Source organism: Acanthaster planci, linkage group LG03 (genome assembly GCF_054643075.1).
Source record: "Acanthaster planci isolate LZ-2023a linkage group LG03, COTS_SCS, whole genome shotgun sequence".
In the NCBI taxonomy this organism is placed as follows: domain Eukaryota; kingdom Metazoa; phylum Echinodermata; class Asteroidea; order Valvatida; family Acanthasteridae; genus Acanthaster; species Acanthaster planci.
Window position 1 is genome coordinate 11067207 of NC_141779.1, and position 20304 is coordinate 11087510.

At 38.5% G+C, this 20304-nt stretch overlaps 2 protein-coding genes and 1 long non-coding RNA gene across 16 annotated transcripts in view; 1 reads left to right on the forward strand and 2 right to left on the reverse strand.

The window, feature by feature from the left end:
* Window positions 1-20304, forward strand: part of LOC147799642 (uncharacterized) — a 564475-nt gene that overhangs the window by 68295 nt on the left and 475876 nt on the right. For 3 of the 8 annotated variants that reach the window (XR_015424661.1, XR_015424660.1, XR_015424664.1), the window contains 5 exons: window positions 19-160; window positions 1167-1249; window positions 1533-1600; window positions 1892-1956; window positions 2145-2331. The exons of the other annotated variants lie outside the window; for them this stretch is intronic. The gene's annotated coding sequence lies outside the window, so the exon portion shown is untranslated. Of the gene's footprint in view, window positions 1-18; window positions 161-1166; window positions 1250-1532; window positions 1601-1891; window positions 1957-2144; window positions 2332-20304 lie in introns of those variants that run through there. 8 annotated transcript variants of the gene reach the window in all.
* LOC147799644 (uncharacterized) lies at window positions 7854-11588 on the reverse strand. Its single transcript, XR_015424668.1, has 3 exons — window positions 10707-11588; window positions 9564-9699; window positions 7854-8323 (listed from the first exon to the last, which is right to left on the reverse strand). It is a non-coding gene; the product is annotated as an uncharacterized LOC147799644 (long non-coding RNA).
* Window positions 11591-20304, reverse strand: part of LOC147799645 (uncharacterized) — a 78105-nt gene continuing 69391 nt past the window's right edge. For 4 of the 7 annotated variants that reach the window (XR_015424659.1, XM_087134136.1, XM_087134137.1 and 1 more), the window contains 5 exons: window positions 16204-16300; window positions 15149-15264; window positions 14624-14724; window positions 14088-14175; window positions 11591-13215 (listed from right to left, as the gene is read on the reverse strand). Coding sequence is in view for 6 of the 7 variants with exons in the window: in XM_087134136.1 (XP_086990262.1) it covers window positions 14149-14175; window positions 14624-14724; window positions 15149-15264; window positions 16204-16253 (294 nt within the window). In the remaining variant the exon portion in view is untranslated. Of the gene's footprint in view, window positions 13216-14055; window positions 14176-14623; window positions 14725-15148; window positions 15265-16082; window positions 16160-16203; window positions 16878-20304 lie in introns of those variants that run through there. The other 3 variants (XM_087134135.1, XM_087134134.1, XM_087134139.1) reach the window with 3 other exon arrangements.

A 20304-nucleotide genomic window follows, 5' to 3' on the forward strand; every position in this document is an offset into this window, starting at 1 on the left:
ACCCAATTTCAAATGCAGGTATTGTGTGGCTTCTCACAGCTTGCTGGCTATTGAGGGACATACATCATTGGCTTCCAGTAAACTAAGAACAGAGCAGTTGATCATCTCTGTCATCTCATCAAACAGCATTTTCAGACGCCTCACAGATTTCACTTTTAAGGTGAGCGAGATTTCTTTTGCAATTTCAGAAGAAGCTCGGCATTTGGGCAAATAATTGTTATTTCATACACGATGTTTGTGAAGTCTGTGAACATTTATGATGTGTCAAACACAAACTTGATTGCTCTTCACAGTCTGCATTGCAGGGCATTGCCATAGAAATATTGTCAAATATTACACCACTGACTTTCAAGAGTTGGTACTTACGGCGGTGTTGAAAGTTGGTCGATAATCTTGCTTTTTCAAAAGTCAGGGTTTCAGCTGTAAATAATACCATCAAGTGGTTTTCTGGTAAAATGAAGAAGTTGCAATCTGTAGCTTCTTTGGATATTTTATCATATGATTTAACAGTTAATATAAAATTGAAAAACGACCTCCTCTTGGTGTGAGCCTTTGAATGTGGGATAGATTGGGGATGTCTGTGGATGTGGGTTTTGATTCTGTTTTGCAACACAACTGCAAAAACAGCAGCTGAGAACCAAGAGATGAATGGGCAACTTTATTTGGAGGTCGACGAAAAAAGGACGGTCCCAAAATGTCACTTTATTTTAAGTTTTATTGAATATTTCCAGCAGATGAATCATTTATAATTGACCTTGCCAATTGGTATACAAGCTTAAAGACACAAATTTCACATGGCCGTCAGATTTAGTTTATTGGAGGTTTTTTGACTTTCCCTTTCTTTTGCATCATATTTCTCCAAAACACTCTTTTCCCACAAAAGGTAAAAAAACAAGTTGTGTGAAAGGAATCCACATTGTGTACCACATTCCCTCCTCCATACGTCGGTCTCAGGAAGTGACGTATTCCGTATAGTTGATGCACCGCAAACTGACTTATCCTGTGTACAAAGTCTATGGATGGTATGTCATTTTGTGGTGAACCCAACAAATTATGTATCTTTTTGCACGGAAACCTTGCAGTGAACTTTAATACTTAAAGTAATTTGTAAAGAACTGTTGATTATGCAGACATCCCATGTCGCCTTTATGTTACCTTTGTTGCAGGCAGAGATAGTCACAAATGCACAGAGCTGAAGTCGGCAGACGTGCCAAAGTCGGCAGAGGCAGACAAGCTGATGTTGATTGAGGCACGTTGTGGATATGATGTTTTGTATCTGTTATCCGTGATATTTTGGGGACAAATTGCCTGCCATAATTCCAGGATGCTCACTTCAAACGTTAAAAACATGGACGTCAATCCTCCGAAGCTATAGCCTAGTTATTTCAGATTTAATTCATTTTGTCAGCGTTTGTTTTACGTTGCATTTTTTAATGTATGAACCCTGTTTTACCGTTGTAACCAACATTGCAACTATAACTCAAAAACGGCTGTGGTAGGCTGTGTAACGTTATAAGTTTTTTTAATTACAGCGTGGAAGACACCTACATGGACATCGACAGGAGGAGAGACAGACGGAAGCGAGATGACTGTCCTGAAGGTTAGGCTTGGAATGTGTTTTTGGCTGATATACCATAATGCACAAGAAGATATAGTTTCATGAATTTATCTTTAAAACTGCTGGTTTAGAATGCACTGTTTCCCAGCACTTTGGAATGATGTGGTCCATTCATACCATAGTAGATATTTTCGACAGGGCTATCCCTTCATATATGCATTTTAACATTCACTATTTGTAAAAACCCAAGTGGAAAATATCGTAAACAGAGCGTGGCAAATGGAACAAAATCCTTGCAGTTTGCATAATGCCTTTATACATTGTTTATTCCAGCTTTCTGGATTCACTCATCAATGGGGAGGTAGAGAGTGTAAAGGAAGGAACAGATTATAGTTCCGGTAAGTTTTTTAACCCGTTTTCTTTAATGAAATGGGAATCAAAAGCTCAATAAAAGCACGTTGGATGTTCTTCACAATTTATAAACGTTAAAAAAATGCACTGCCTGTCAAATACTTTGGAATCTAGAATGTTTGTCAACTCTGCAAATATATTGTGATTTAATATGTATTTTTTCTGTTGACTGCAGGTTGGGAAGATCATCCGATGCCTGAAGATGAGTGAAGTTTCTTTCAACTCGGAAGAATGAACATCAGTAAAGCAGTATAAAGAGAGTGAAGACCTTGCCTGTGTTTATTTGTCCTTAAACTCCCTCCCGCCTCCCCTCCCGCTAAAAATTTGTCCTTAAACTCCCTCCCGCCTCCCCCTCCCGCTAAAAATTTGTCCTTAAACTCCCTCCCGCCTCCCCCTCCCGCTAAAAATTTGTCCTTAAACTCCCTCCCGCCTCCCCTCCCGCTAAAAATTTGTCCTTAAACTCCCTCCCGCCTCCCCTCCCGCTAAAAATTTGTCCTTAAACTCCCTCCCGCCTCCCCTCCCGCTAAAAATTTGTCCTTAAACTCCCTCCCGCCTCCCCTCCCGCTAAAAATTTGTCCGTAAACTCCCTCCCGCCTCCCCTCCCGCTAAAAATTTGTCCTTAAACTCCCTCCCGCCTCCCCTCCCCGCTAAAAATTTGTCCTTAAACTCCCTCCCGCCTCCCCTCCCGCTAAAAATTTGTCCTTAAACTCCCTCCCGCCTCCCCTCCCGCCTCCCCTCCCGCTAAAAATTTGTCCTTAAACTCCCTCCCGCCTCCCCTCCCGCTAAAAATTTGTCCTTAAACTCCCTCCCGCCTCCCCTCCCGCTAAAAATTTGTCCTTAAACTCCCTCCCGCCTCCCCTCCCCGCTAAAAAATTTGTCCTTAAACTCCCTCCCGCCTCCCCTCCCGCTAAAAATTTTGTCCTTAAACTCCCTCCCGCCTCCCCTCCCGCTAAAAATTTGTCCTTAAACTCCCTCCCGCCTCCCCTCCCGCTAAAAATTTGTCCTTAAACTCCCTCCCGCTAAAAATTTGTCCTTAAACTCCCTCCCGCTAAAAATTTGTCCTTAAACTCCCTCCCGCTAATAATTTGTCCTTAAACTCCCTCCCGCTAAAAATTTTTGTCCTTAAACTCCCTCCCGCTAAAAATTTGTCCTTAAACTCCCTCCCGCTAAAAATTTGTCCTTAAACTCCCTCCCGCTAAAAATTTGTCCTTAAACTCCCTCCCGCTAAAAATTTGTCCTTAAACTCCCTCCCGCTAAAAATTTGTCCTTAAACTCCCTCCCGCTAAAAATTTGTCCTTAAACTCCCTCCCGCTAAAAATTTGTCCTTAAACTCCCTCCCGCTAAAAATTTGTCCTTAAACTCCCTCCCGCTAAAAATTTGTCCTTAAAACTCCCCTCCCGCTAAAAATTTGTCCTTAAACTCCCTCCCGCTAAAAATTTGTCCTTAAACTCCCTCCCGCTAAAAATTTGTCCTTAAACTCCCTCCCGCTAAAAATTTGTCCTTAAACTCCCTCCCGCTAAAAATTTGTCCTTAAACTCCCTCCCGCTAAAAATTTGTCCTTAAACTCCCTCCCGCTAAAAATTTGTCCTTAAACTCCCTCCCGCTAAAAATTTGTCCTTAAACTCCCTCCCGCTAAAAATTTGTCCTTAAACTCCCTCCCGCTAAAAATTTGTCCTTTGTCCTTTGTCCTTTGTCCTTTGTCCTTTGTCCTTTGTCCTTTGTCCTTTGTCCTTTGTCCTTTGTCCTTTGTCCTTTGTCCTTAAACTCCGTCCTTTGTCCTTAAACTCCGTCCTTTGTCCTTAAACTCCGTCCTTTGTCCTTAAACTCCGTCCTTTGTCCTTTGTCCTTTGTCCTTTGTCCTTTGTCCTTTGTCCTTTGTCCTTTGTCCTTTGTCCTTTGTCCTTTGTCCTTTGTCCTTTGTCCTTTGTCCTTTGTCCTTTGTCCTTTGTCCTTTGTCCTTTGTCCTTTGTCCTTTGTCCTTTGTCCTTTGTCCCTTTGTCCTTTGTCCTTTGTCCTTTGTCCTTTGTCCTTTGTCCTTTGTCCTTTGTCCTTTGTCCTTTGTCCTTTGTCCTTTGTCCTTTGTCCTTTGTCCTTTGTCCTTTGTCCTTTGTCCTTTGTCCTTTGTCCTTTGTCCTTTGTCCTTTGTCCTTTGTCCTTTGTCCTTTGTCCTTTGTCCTTTGTCCTTTGTCCTTTGTCCTTTGTCCTTTGTCCTTTGTCCTTTGTCCTTTGTCCTTTGTCCTTTGTCCTTTGTCCTTTGTCCTTTGTCCTTTGTCCTTTGTCCTTTGTCCTTTGTCCTTTGTCCTTTGTCCTTTGTCCTTTGTCCTTTGTCCTTTGTCCTTTGTCCTTTGTCCTTTGTCCTTTGTCCTTTGTCCTTTGTCCTTTGTCCTTTGTCCTTTGTCCTTTGTCCTTTGTCCTTTGTCCTTTGTCCTTTGTCCTTTGTCCTTTGTCCTTTGTCCTTTGTCCTTTGTCCTTTGTCCTTAGTCCTTAGTCCTTAGTCCTTAGTCCTTAGTCCTTAGTCCTTAGTCCTTAGTCCTTAGTCCTTAGTCCTTAGTCCTTAGTCCTTAGTCCTTAGTCCTTAGTCCTTAGTCCTTAGTCCTTAGTCCTTAGTCCTTAGTCCTTAGTCCTTAGTCCTTAGTCCTTAGTCCTTAGTCCTTAGTCCTTAGTCCTTAGTCCTTAGTCCTTAGTCCTTAGTCCTTAGTCCTTAGTCCTTAGTCCTTTGTCCTTTGTCACCTACCTTTTATTTCCAAGTTGTGAATAAATGCCACACAGAATAAGCACATCTCCTCATTTATTATTCCTCTTGCAATTGTCAACTTAAATAAAGTTTCTAGACTTGTAACAAATTGTAATATGTATTGTTTAGCTTCTATTAATTTGTGAATAAATGCCACAGAAATTAAATTATCAAATCTGCTTGTTTATTATTTCTCTTCCAATTATCATCAACTTAAAATAAAGTTTGTATACTTTAATAAACATTGTTTTTAGAACATGGGAGTTTTTGATGCAAGTTTGCCAACAATTCTTTTTACACGGGGGTTTAAATAAAATTTTAGAAGCAATTATTCTTGCACTTTTACTCTTAAAACATGGGGTTAGGAACAATCTCCGCCACTTTATCTACTACCTTTTAAAATGAGAGGTCAGAAAAGTTGCAAACAGGTCACTTTTTTAGAACATGGGGGTTAAAACAAATTTAATGTCAATTTTTAAATGCGAAGTTGCAAACAATTCACTTTTTGAATCAAACATTGGGTTTAGAACAATTTTAGAAGCAATTATTCTTGCAGTTTTACTCTTAAAACATGGGGTTAGGAACAATTTCTGCCATTTTATCTACTACCTTTTAAAATGAGGTTAGAAAAGTTGCAAACAGGTCACTTTTTTAGAACATGAGGGTTAGAACAAATTTAATGTCAATTTTTAAATGCAAAGTTGCAAACAATTCACTTTTTGAATCAAACATGGGGGTTATAACAATTTTAGCAAATATACTTGTAATTGTACTTTTTTAAAACATAGTTATTCACATTTTTAACATGGGGGTTAGAACAATTTTAGAAGCTATTATTTTTGCAGTTTTACTCTTAAAACATAGGGTTAGGAACAATTTCCGCCATTTTATCTACTACCTTTTAAAATGAGAAGTTAGAAAAGTTGCAAACAATTCACTTTTTGAATCAAACATTGGGGTTAGAACAATTTTAGCAAATATACTTGTAATTTTACTGTTTTAAAACATAGTTATTCACATTTTTAACATGGGGGTTAGAACAATTTTAGAAGCTATTATTCTTGCAGTTTTACTCTTAAAACGTAGGGTTAGGAACAATTTCCGCCATTTTATCTACTACCTTTTAAAATGAGAAGTTAGAAAAGTTGCAAACGGGTCACTTTTTTAGAACATGGGGGTTAAAAACAAATTTTATGTCAATTTTTAAATGCGAAGTTGCAAACAATTCACTTTTTGAATCAAACATTGGTTTAGAACAATTTTAGAAGCAACTATTCTTGCAGTTTTACTCTTAAAACATGGGGTTACGAACAATTTCTGCCATTTTATCTACTACCTTTTAAAATGAGGTTAGAAAAGTTGCAAACAGGTCACTTTTTTAGAACATGAGGGTTAGAACAAATTTAATGTCAATTTTTAAATGCGAAGTTGCAAACAATTCACGTTTTTAATCAAACATTGGGTTTAGAACAATTTTAGAAGCAATTATTCTTGTAGTTTTACTCTTAAAACATGGGGTTAGGAACAATTTTTGCCATTTTATCTACTACCTTTTAAAATGAGGTAAGAAAAGTTGCAAACAGGTCACTTTTTTAGAACATGGGGGTTAAAACAAATTTAATGTCAATTTTTAAATGCGAAGTTGCAAACAATTCACTTTTTGAATCAAACATCGGGTTTAGAACAATTTTAGAAGCAATTATTCTTGCAGTTTTACTCTTAAAACATGGGGTTACGAACAATTTCTGCCATTTTATCTACTACCTTTTAAAATGAGGTTAGAAAAGTTGCAAACAGGTTAATTTTTTTTAGAACATGAGGGTTAGAACAAATTTAATGTCAATTTTTAAATGCGAAGTTGCAAACAATTCACGTTTTTAATCAAACATTGGGTTTAGAACAATTTTAGAAGCAATTATTCTTGCAGTTTTACTCTTAAAACCATAGGGTTAGGAACAATTTCCGCCATTTTATCTACTACCTTTTAAAATGAGAAGTTAGAAAAGTTGCAAACGGGTCACTTTTTTAGAACATGGGGGTTAAAACAAATTTATAGTCAATTTTTAAATGCGAAGTTGCAAACAATTCACTTTTTTAATCAAACATTGGGGTTAGAACAATTTTAGAAGCAATTATTCTTGCAGTTTTACTCTTAAAACATGGGGTTAGGAACAATTTTTGCCATTTTCCGCCATCTACTACCTTTTAAAACGAGAGGTTAGCAAAAGTTGCAAACATGGGGGTTAGAACAAATTTAATGTCAATTTTTAAATGCGAAGTTGCAAACAATTCATTTTTTAATTAAACATTGGGGTTAGAACAATTTTAGCAAATATACTTGTAATTGTGCTTTTTTAAAACATAGTTATTCACATTTTTAACATGGCGGTTAGAACAATTTTAGAAGCAATTATTCTTGCAGCTTTACTCTTAAAACATGGGGCAAAGAACAATTTCCGCCATTTTATCTACTACCTTTTAAATCGAGAGGTTAGAAAAGTTGCAAACAGGTTAATTTTTTTTAGAACATGGGGGTTAGAGAACAAATTTAATGTCAATTTTTAAATGCAAAGTTGCAAACAATCCACTTTTTTAATTAAACATTGGGGTTAGAACAATTTTAGCAAATATACTTGTAATTTTACTTTTTTAAAACATAGTTATTCACATTTTAACAACATGGGGGTTAGAACAATTTTAGAATCAATTATTCTTGCAATTTTATTCTAAAAACATCAGTTTTAGGAGCAATTTCCACCATTTTCTTTGCAGCATTTTAAAACGTACCGTAACGAACAATTTTAATGGCAAATTTTAAATGTGAATTTGCAAAAAATTCACTTTTTTAGATCATGGGGGTTAGAACAATTTTAGCAGCAAATATACTTGTAATTTTACTTTCTTAAAACATACAGTTAAAAAAATGTCAGGTTGCAAACAATTCACATTTTTTACAACATGAGGGTTAGAACCATTTTAAAATCAGTTATTCTTGCAATTTTACTCTTTCAAAGCATGAGAGGTTAGAACAATTTTAATGGCAATTTAAAAATGCAAGGTCTCAGACAATTCACTTTTTAGGGTTAGAACAATTTTAGCAACAATTATGCTTTTAATTTTACTCTTTCAAGACGTAAGGGTTCAGAACAATTTTAGCCATTTTTAGGAACAATTTTGACAGCATGTTGCATGTCCTCCAAGTAATGCCATTCAATTAGAATCTGTTCATTATGGTTTAATTCCAAGTTTAATTAGGGCAGAGGGATCAACATATTTCTACCTGTTTTGTTTTATTTGAAAATACTGAATTTTGAATAAATACTAGAGTTATTGTGAAGTTCTAGTCAGTTATACTCGTTTATTGGGGTTAAAATCACATTAGCAGCAATTATTTTTCCAACTGTAAAACATGTGGTTAGGAACAATTTCGGCCATTTTATTTTCTACATTTCCAAAATATGGGATAAGACACTACTTTAACAATTATGCTTTACCTTACAACGATCAATGAGTCTCTACTACTCTATTAGTCTCTACTAGTAGCCTTTTCACTGGATGAGATTGCAGTCTACACTCTCGTTGCAGTGGTGGCCTGGAACATGGAGACGTGGTGACTGTTTCTATAGCAAAAGCAAACGAGACACACAGAAAAGACAATGAGAATTCTTTACTTCATACAAAATTATGTCTTGAAAAAGTCCAAATAACATCTCAAGAAAATAAAAAGCAATTCACACAAGAAGCAACAAATTATTGTCAATGATGCTAGTGAAACAGCAAAGTGTTTAATACACTGTATGACTTTATTATTGGAAATGCAGGCAAATTTGTTCCCTTCTGTAAATCTAATTGCATCGAAGCGTGAGAGTTTTATCTTAGTGGATCAAACTTTTTCAGTTTATGCCACGTGGGAAATGCTCAAGATCAAAATTGGGTTTACTCTTCATTAATAAATGGGTTAATTAGCCTAACAAGATGGTTTCCTTTCTTGTACGGAGGCAGCTTGTGCACAAAACCTCACGAGACTCGTCTGAAAAATTCTGAGTGTTTTTCTAAGTAAAGACTTAGATTTTTCCTAGTCCATTTAACTGTTCCTGACGTGCGTTTGCTTTCTTACAGTTTATGAGTCACTGCCCTGAATAATTAATGGCGTCCGCCTGTGGAACTCTTCGGAAGAAACGAATTTAACAAGGTGTCTCACAGAACGGATCTTGGATTGCAAAAAAGAATGAATCTGTTCGGAATTCTAGTCATTCAAAGGCAACAATAAATTTGTCTCACAGCAAAAAGTGCGAAAAATGCCGTTTCTTTTTAGGGATTTTTCTTCCAATCAGATTTTCACTGTTTCGTTAACCGGAGATCCGGGGCGTAACCTAACATTGCATGACGAAATCTTATTTTCCAGTCATATTTTAACCTCGACACGTTTTTCAAGAGCCTTTTTGCCAACTACATTCGATACTAAATTCCAAAACGAAGTATATTGTTTGTCTGTTCAGAATTCTGACTTATTTTCCCATGCTGGTAAGAGTGGACTCTGTCAAGTATACGATACAATGCACTTCAGGTCCCAGAAAACGGCCAATAGGGCCTCAGCTTGCATACGTAAAATAAGGTCGGTTACGTCAGTTACCGGAATTGACCACAATCAAATTCAGTTTGTGTTAAGGCGCTGAGCGAGTAAAGTTACAGCACTACTCGTGTTCGTGTTCCACAAATTAATTGCAACTTGATAACGCCCGGTCGCATTTTTGCTTTAACTTCGACAAATGGAGTAAAAAAGAAAGTAAACGGACCGGGCCTACGTCGAGGAAGATGGCTTAAAAGGCTACAAAATGCGTTTTCACATTTGATACTTACAGTCATTACACCTCTCTCGTTGAAACTGTTGAAAGTGGCACGGTTTGGATGCCCTCGCGGGAGATGTTTCGTGACGCAAGGTCAGAGCAGCAAGTGACGAAATGTTGCAAGCTTCCTCGGCGAGGCAAACGTCGATCTAGAAATGCGCATGTCCGGTTACCACGTGCAGGCAAAGGAATTTCAAAATTTGCATAAATGCCCGCCCTACAAAACACATTCTACTCGTATATCGCATGATGCCTTTGCAAATCACAACTGGACCAAATGCGGCGATCGGACGCAACAAATAATTGGGACAGCGTCAAAGAAAATCGTGCGTAACAAATGCTATTCATTCATTCTTAAGTTCGTCTAGGGGAACGTTGAGAGAACGTATCAAAGACTGAACGGCATGAAGTATGCGCGTTCTTTTATTGCCGAAGTGGGGGCTTTAAATCAAACGAGCCTTTTGTTAGTTCTTTTAATTCAATTTGAATTCTCCACACTAAAGACACTCTTGATTCGGGGCAAGCTCTTGTTTGTTACATAAGAGACCCCTTGCACCAATACACTGTTTTCAATGGACAAGAAGGGCACAAATTTAAGGACTCTACATTTCAGAGACGGACGTCGCTCCGCAAAAGCTTGCCCCGAATCACGAGGTATAGCGCAGTATCTTAAGTCTAGGGAATTTGAATTATGTTGGTGTGCAATCAGATGACTCACTGTACCAACGTTTGGTCAAATTAAACTCTTAAACGATCTTTCTCGAACTCCTTGGTATTTTTTTAAGGCATCCAATAAAAGAAGCACTTGGCGAAGCCAGCAGTCGCAGATAAACGTTTATATGTGATCTAAATAAATATACAGGGCATTTTGCCTACAGTGGAATTATCATACCGAAAAAGTGAACACATTAAACCTCTCTCTTTGCTAATATTACGAAACTAAGTTCTTCAAGATCCTGATTGAGACACTCCGAGAGAAAAAGAAAAAACTGCGTGAACGTTTTGGAAAAGTAAAAGAACTGATTATTTTGTACACACGAGCGAATAACAATTAAAAAAATAAAACAAAACAAAAAGGAAATAGGCAAATTCAAATAAATCAAATTAAAAATCAACAAACAGCACACACACCTGACAGAGACTACAGTTACAATACCTTTTATTGACATATTCTTCCCGAAATATGTTGCTGGTGTGGGTCAAGGGCAAGTCGATGAAATAAAAAAGAACAAGACATAAATAAGACAACCAAAATAAGACAACTATTTTAGCCTTATTATTGACCTACCAAAGGTGAGGGCGGAGGCAAAAGAGGCATTTTATTGATACAGAGAAAAACATTGGGGGTCCGTTTTATTTTCCTTCCTTCTGATGGTATATTCTAGAAAGGCCATTAAACATTGCGTGACAAAAGATTAAAATTTCATGGGCCCACCCCTCCCCCACAAAAAAATGTAGCTGTCCCCTTTCAAAAAACAGTGTGCCCCAAATCTGCCCATACCCAAGGTTTACGTTTCCAGCTCCTTGTGCATACTTTCCGAAGATGTACACAAAATATACATGACGCTAAATGTTAACAGAACGTGCACTTGGTGCTGGTAAATAAACCCCTTCACTATTTTTGGAGCAAAATAATACTGAGTAATCGAAATAAAGGTTTCACAACCTTTAGTTAGTTACATGTACTTTTAATTAAACTGTGTGCTGCTTAAAATAAAAGCTAAACAAAGGATAAGGAAAGACCCATCACCAGTTAGTTAAAGAAATCATTAGACAGATTGTATGTAAAAATAAATGAACAACACAACAACATCATGATGTTCGTATACATAAATAAAGGGAAATAACCACTGGGTATAAGACCAGATGACCAAGGAGGCCATTCCACAGCATCATTGAGGGAAAATCACTCTGCCTTCTTCGGACTGCGATAAGACAATGACGTGCGGCACTGTCCTGTGACCAGCACAGACGTCTCAAGACATCATGGCCCAGTTGTACAGGTTGCTTGCGCTTAAGAACATAAGGGAAGATTTATGTGCTTTTGATGGTGACACACTTAACCCCCACACTGGAAACAGGTGTTTACCTTTTGTTATGACAGGCTAATAGCTTTTATTTATCTGTGATTATAGAGATCAATTGAGAGCTCATAAACTAAGCTTTCCCGTGCAACCGTACTTGACATGTTCAGCTTCAGAAGTTCAGCGTACCAATCCATTACCAATCAATTACCAATCCATTTTGTATTGCTATTTTTTCATTTTTGATACACCTTAAAGATATAATTTTTGACATCATAAGTAAAACTGACCAACGCACAAATTTCTAATTAAGAAAAGTTTATGACAAAGAACCAGCTTCTTATTTCCTTCATGAATATGCCACACTCAAATATCGTGCACAAATAAGCATTGGGAAAATGTGGAAGCCATAAAGAGCTCTACGGCACAAGCACAGGAAACACACACCTGCAAAGGTTGGTGCATGGTGTTTGATGCAAGGGATGCCTGCAATTTCATCGAAGGCTTTCATAGCTACAATATGCAGCACGTTGGTAAACGTTCCTGGTTTTGCCACATTTTCACCACTATCAGTGATACTGCAATATTTTCAGCAATTTTCCAACCCGTTCTCTTGCTTTTTTATGCATGAACATTTGTGCAAGAAACCAATGATGATGAAACATTCGACTGCTAGAGGTTGATCTCAATTGGGTGAGAGATTCCTTGACTCTGACTCACAAGTAGCCATACTGGCAGCACATCTTCCCTGCCGCTTAGAGGTAACTTTGTTGCCGTCAAAGATTTATACAGCTCCAAACTGGTACTTTATAACCTAAACAATTTCTCATGTGAATGGAGTAGAACAATTCATCCCTTAGACATCAGATTTTTAAGTTTGAGGTATCCACTTTGATCCCGGGAATTACTGTGAATGTGTTGTTCCTTTTTTTTCTGAATTTGGCTCAACAGAAATTTTTCAAAAGGGAAAGAAAGTCAGAAATTTCACTGCACACAATAATTCATCATTTTGTTTCCATTCACGGGTCCAGACGATAATTGTTATAAGGGAAAGGAAGGCTCCAACTTCATAAGTCTGGTTTCAACCCCCCCCCCAAAAAAATGGAAATACAATGCTAATGTGTGTACAGAACCAGATGGCAGCAAGGCTGTGACTGATGGGCAGCATATTGTGTGCTATTCTGCAAAAAGGCAAGAGCAAAAAGGCAAGAGCAAGACAGATGTCAATACACAATATCCTCAGGATAATGGCATGCTTTACCCAGTGATACTTGCGTGGGTTATGCACTGATGATGGAGTTAGGAGGGAGGTTTCAATCCGTGCAGAAAACATGCTGGACCCGTGCAATTTGGAGACAAGGGTGCACTTTCAAGAGACATAACATCCATGCAGTTTGAAGCTATTTCACCACATAGGACCCGTGTTTTCAGTGCTTGTGAGAAAGGACCTCTCGTCGTTTTTTAAAAGAGATGAAGGAAGGTAGAATGTGAACAAAATTGCAAGACTCAAGCGATGGCGAGCACCCCATATCAGCACCCTCCACATCGGAAGCACCGTCACACTGATTAGGCTGCTGGGTTGCATTCCCAAGGCAGGCTTCAGGAAACCTGACAATTCCCAAAGATTACTGGTGTATCAACCTAGAAAAACACAAGTGAAAAGAAGCAAATGTCAGATGCTAGGAAAGTAATCAAACAAGGTCACTTCTGTGACTGTTTACTGCAGTGTGTCAATGGCAAGTACGAAAGCCATAACCACTCAGAATTTGATTCCGACACACGCTAAGACGTAACCTTTTCGTACAAGATTTTCTCAGTCCAAACACTGCATGGTATCTTTGATAAGTGACAGTAGATTGCCTTTGATAAACCTTTGACAGACAAATATGTAAGATTTGCTCCAATTTTCTTAATGACTCAAAGACTGTGGCTTATGATTCGCAGCATCGGGTCCTTTTATTTTCCTTTCATACAAAATAATACTGACAGCTTTGAATGGTGCAGTATAACTAACCTCTCCAGGTGATCCGTGGAATGTTTGATTTTCCTGAAGCAAAGCCGAGGAAAACTAGAAAACTCCCTGGATCACCAACAGAGACTGGTTTATAACACCTCTCCCACAGATTCTCTTTAAATGTAATTGGTAACTGATTTATATAATAAAAACACAAATAAAAACTATGTCTTTTTGAACAAACAAAAAAACACTTTTCCAAACTACTTCTTGGCAAATAACTGAACCAAACTCTTGTTGTGCAAGGTCTTTGCAATGCACGTAATTAGCTGTGTGCACCTCGGTATGCATTTGCACACAATGCCACAGGCAATGAGTACAGTTCTTTGGTAACTGTGGGCATAGTACCTCAGTTGAAACAGGTAGAGTTCTTTTGGACGGGAAATGCCAGATAGCAATAAAGTGAAAGCCACGTGACTGGTTCTTGGCCAATCAAGATAGAGAATCTGTGGAGGGTTTTGTCCAACCTTCTGATCGCATCCATCATAGCAAGCATTACCACTTTTTCTCTGCTCCAGTTAGTTGAATATCTGTGCTGTGTTTGCCCAACCCACTTCAGATTAAGGATGGCACGTATTCAGTGCAACCTATAGAAAAAAGGGTAAAACATATCTATCAATGGCACTACTCAGTTCAACTTACAGCAGAACTAGTTTTCAATGTCAGAAGATTTCTTGGCCCTTTAGACCAGTACATGATCATTAGTTGTTAGCAAGTAAACTTGATACATGGAATTGAGCCAAAAAGAACATGAGCAGGTTACATTATCTTACAAAATTTTGAACATTGAAATATTTTTAGGGTGAACAAAAAAATTGTGTTTGAAAACAAAATATTTTCTTTGGTACTGAAATAGTTTTAAAAGGAATTTACATTCAGTCACATTGATATTTTGTAAATTCACAATGCAAAGTACTTTGAAAAGGCTGACTTAAAAATAGACTGACAGCAAATTCAAAAGTACATGTAAAGTCTAAAAATTTTTCAATAAACAAACAATGAAACTCATGAAACAAAAACAACAGATCTTCATACCAGGAGTAACAGGCAGAGGTGGCGTCTTGACAACATCCTTGATAACTGCGCATACATCCGGAACCAGCCCATCTCCCATGATGAAAAAATAATGTAGTATTCTGGAAAGGGATTGGTTTCCAATAATAATACAAATTTCAGTATTCTAATTCATCCTTTGACATCCAACCACTCCCCCTGCAGAAAATCTGCACAATATGGAACACCATTGCTGAGCCCAAGGCCTTGTCTTTAGTGTTCTGTGACGTGCATAATTATGTGGACACTGAGTTTTGATTGTTACTGGATTGATATGTTCAAGAAAGCCTCTCTGAGTGTGCCAAATGCAGGCTCTTTACTACTGAATAAATCACAGGTAATACTTGTGACTTTTCGGGTGCTCGATTTTAAGTGAAAAGTGGAATTCACCAATCTATACAGTAAAAGTAAATCACCTAGTTCCCAAAACCTCTCACAAACCCAGTACAACTGTGGTCTATCCAAGCATTTGATATGATTCACTTGGACTTCAAGCATTATCCTTACCATATCCGTGTAACTGATGATCAGTTCTTTCAAGGAGCTGCCCTGGAAGAGACAGTGCAATCATTCGCCCATGGAGTCCATGGCACACTGTGAAAGGCACTTTCTTGGGTGAGTTTCTGTCCAAAAAAACAAATTCAAATAAGCTTCTTGTCATGGACTGCATGTCACAGACCAAATAAAAGCACAGGTGCAATGAACCTGAATAATCTTCCAACCACTTTTTACAGCCCATGACAATTAAATTTTAAGAGACAAAAAGTTACACAACTTACCAATGCAACTTTCAACCTGTGCATATATATATGTTCTAGTGTTTTTTTAGAAATTTTATGAAAAGCCGTTGCAAAGTTCATAGTCAACTATTACACAGTTATTTTTGTGTGTTAACCATTTCTTAAGTTTGATCCTTACATGTACACTTGAATCCTTGTCCACATATATAAATTTAATTGTAATTATAATTATATGATTTCTGCCAAAAATATTGACTTTTGAAAAAAAAAGATATATCAGCCTAGATGTACTTTCAATATACAGCTAAAGTAGTTTTTGACTGAGAGTCAGTTGAATAATACAGAACAGCCTCACGAAAATGAACACAATATAACAATATAATAGCATTCATGCCAAATTCCCTGAAGTCATTACCAGTTACCCACAAATCCATTCCCCATTCAAATGGGGAGCAACCTGCCTCACCCTTTTTTTGGAATGAGGATTTGGGGCAAACATTTCCAACGAAGAAATCAAGTTGAAAAGAGGTAACAAGTTCAGCATACACTGTACGTCCATACACTTCTCAGACTTTGCGTCCAGGCACTGATAAAACATCAGCCAGAGCTGATCAGACAGGGCAACCGCTGTGGCTTATCATCCCCATCAGATATGTCTACATATACAGATAACCTGACCCTATTTTCATATGTCCTCTTACATGAAGAGATTCAAGACAGTCTGTGTACTTGCACATCCAATCATTTACAGGACAATCTGTAATGCCATTATCCAAGACTTCAGGACATTCAAGCAGAAGAAATAGCCATTGACATCTTTACCTGATGCAGCCGTTAGGGCAGATGCAGGAGAAACTCAGGTTCTTATCCATGAGGCATGTGCCAGCATTCTGTCGGGGTTGTGCTACACATAAACATGCTGTGGTGAAAGAACACAAGACAAGGTGTATTTGAATAGACTCATACATGTAGACTTAAGCACACATTAAAGTGGTGAAGGAACACAAGACAATGTGTGTTTGAATAGACTCATAGACTCAAGCACACATTAAAGTGGTGAAGGAACACAAGGCAATGTGTGTTTGAATAGACTCATAGACTCAAGCACACATTAAAGTGGTGAAGGAACACAAGACAATGTGTGTTTGAATAGACTCATAGACTCAAGCACACATTAAAGTGGTGAAGGAACACAAGACAATGTGTGTTTGAATAGACTCATAGACTCAAGCACACATTAAATAAACTGTATGAAAAATCAGTCTGAAAATATAATCTAGTTCATGCCTGAAGTGATGGGAGTGTGGAACTGGCTCAGACTATATCTATACACATATGATCCCTCATATTTCTGTTGTAAACCTCCAATGAATATTTATTCGGTCTGAGATCTTTCAAGATACGGAAAGTGTCAGTACATGTATTTTCAAAATAAATTCCAACCCTCTTCAACCCATCCCTACCAAACCCCCCACAACCGGCTGTCACTGACCAAGCCCACACATCCTCGACTGGGCTCAGGTTTTAGGTTCACGTATTACCATACTAGAAGTACATGCAGTTACATACATGCACATGGGAAGAAAACTGGGCTCAGGTTTTAGGTTCACGTATTACCCTACTATGAGTACATGTAGTTACATAAATGCACATGGGAAGAAAACTGGGCTCAGGTTTTAGGTTCACGTATTACTATAAGTACATGTAGTTACATACATGCACATGGGAAGAAAACTGGGCTCAGGTTTTAGGTTCACGTATTACTATAAGTACATGTAGTTACATACATGCACATGGGAAGAAAACTGGGCTCAGGTTTTAGGTTCACGTATTACCATACTATAAGAACATGTAGTTACATACATGTACATGGGAAGAAAACTGGGCTCAGGTTTTAGGTTCACGTATTACCCTACTATAAGTACATGTAGTTACATACATGCACATGGGAAGAAAACTGGGCTCAGGTTTTAGGTTCACGTATTACCATACTATAAGAACATGTAGTTACATACATGCACATGGGAAGAAAACTGTAATGGTAGTATTTGTAATAGTTACAGTAATAAGGAGGCCAGACAAGAAGTCAAAACCTGTACTGGGTCTACTTACAGCAAAAAAAGGATTTTATTTTATACAAATCATATTTAATTGAGTAGGAATATTAAGGAGTGGATGTTAAAATACAAAATTAATGAATTTGCAATCTGATAATATCAATAAATTACAGTGATTTTTAAAAGTGTTATTGACAACTTAGCTTGACAGTTACATGTACATCCTCCTCGTTACCAGTAACATCAATTGCATACTTGTTTTATAATTCCTTTTGCAAGCTACACTTGACGCCAATGGACAGAATGATCAACTTCAGTTCTATAGTATGATAGGGGTCCCTGGTATCTACAATTCTGGACAGACTTGTTGGAACACTTGGCAATAGCCATACAATCTCCAGCCCCCTCTCCCACTCCCCCGGTCAATGCTGTCCAGCTGGAACACAGACCGTGCGCACAGACCCAACACTGAAAAGGGGGTCTGGAGGCCAACCGAGATTTGTCCAGGATTGTAACAGTTGAAGATGTGGCAAACTTGAAACTTTGTTGAGATGAAGCTTGTTTGATGACCTAGTGTCATAACTATGGGTATCATCATTCCTTACAAAAGGAACTTTTACATTCGGAGGCAGAGACTGTTTTAAAATTATACATTAGAGCATACAAATGCCATTTATAAAGATAATATACAGATAAAATTGAATTTAACAATACGGTTTTCAGATGCTGGTCGGCTGAAACCCCCTTTGGGACCCGGGGAGAGAGGGTGCTTAATCTAACAGTGCAAGACTGACTAATAATGTTGTTGATTGGCCGGAAGGCTGCTAACAACCAATTTAGGTCAGTTTGCCTGACCCCACGGACCACTTCCTGGTCCACAAGTTAAGGGAAGGCCTCCACAGAGAATCCCACAAAAGCGGTGTTTGGTACCCATGTCACAGCAGACCTCCTGTTGATGAGATAGTGGGGGGCCTAGCATCCTCAGAATTTGAGGCCGCTCTTTTTAACGCAGCATTTCAGCTAGCCTTATTTGGCTTTCTGTGGGTGGGGGAATTTACAGTCCCGTCCAAATCTAGTGATTGTTCCCGCATAGTGGCCTTACGTGATATTCAGTTTGAAAATGTGGCCTGTTCAATTATGATTGTAACCCTCAGATTTTCCAAAACGGACCAAAAGGAAGGCAAAATGGAAAAGTAAGGCTTCATACTGACTGAAACAGACTGATTGCAAGGCTGGGACAATACGGCAGGAACATTCAATGTAATAGGACAGCGTACATCCCGACGGCTGTTACACCGCCGACAGCCATGCAATAAGCGTTTGAAAACAAAGTGTTTGGTAAATCAGAAAATTATACAGGCGTAATGTGGAAGCAATAACAGATACATACAAAGCTATGGTAGTGAGAGAATAATTATTGACAGACCAAAAATGCAATAAACTGTACCAGCTGTTGAGGTGAAGGGTGAGAACAAATACAATTAAGGCCATGGCGCAAACTGAACTATGGGAAAATTGCCAGGTACGCTGATAAACCGAATGAGTATGGGGGGCAACAGAATCTACTAAAAGACCAAGAATTTCTAGCTGAAGTTGTTCCAAAGGTCTGCAGGCTAGGGAGTAACATTGGGGTCTGCTCCTGGCGCTAGCTGCCGGAATCTGTACATCTGAAAGCGAAAGAGAGCATTGGCGATGCCGTTATCAATACCAGGAACATGACGCACCTTGAAATGAATATTCAGATCCAAACAACGGATCACAAGCGAACAGACCCATTTCATAATCCTAGGGCAGTGACAAGTTAGAAGATTGATTTGTGGCCAATACTACTGTATTATCTGTCCAGAAAACCACGCATCTACATCTATTTCTCAAATCTGGTTCCCAAAAGCACAGCGCCAGCACAATGGGAAAAAGTTCAAGGAAAGCAATAGAAAACCACAGGGAACGGATTGACAAGGGCCATCTGCTGTGAGTCCAATGACCACGAAAAAAATGCACCAAAACCTATATCGACTGAAGCTACGGTGTACAACCGTAAGGTGTGACTGGACTGCCAGACTTGGGTAGGGAACATGACCGAGCCATTGAAATGGACCACGAACTGTTGCCATGCCAACAGATTGGTGCATGCTCCAGAAGAAATGCGGATATGATGATGTGGCTTCTTAATGCTGCAGGTTACATGTACATGTAAATCAAACAAACGACACAGAAATGCATAGCCTTGGCAAACAGCTTTACAGATGAAATTTAAACCTCCTAGCAAAGACTGCAGGTCCCTGAGAATAATTTTTCGTTTAGATAATGCATTATCCAACTTTTCTAGTATGGACGTGATTTTCACGGGTAGAACTTGAATTGTCTGAGCAATAGGGTCGATTGCCAGCCCTGGGAAAGTGATGTTATTAGCCGGACCAACCGTTCTGTCTGACACAGAAGGGAACTCCAAACTCCTTACAGACGACCAGAAAAGAACTGAGAGCACGAGCGCAGTCACTGGAATTGGCACTTCTCACAAAAAGGAAATTGTCGAGGTAGTGAATGATATCATCAGTCATGTGCTAAAATGTTCATATGTCACACACGATATGGAGCAACCCATGGGCATACATTTGTTGCAGTACGGGTAGTGTGACCCATCGAAAAAGAAGCCTAACAGGTTGAAATCATCTGGGTGAACTGGCAGCGAGTAAAAAGCCGACTTAATGTCAGATTTAGCCATAAGGGCACCTGTGCCTAAACTTAAGACCAACCCTATCGCGTCATCAAAACTCGAGTAATTAACGATGGTAAGAGACGGGTCAATGTAATCATTAACGGAATTGCCCAACGGGGAGGAAAGATTGCGTATCAAGCGAAATTC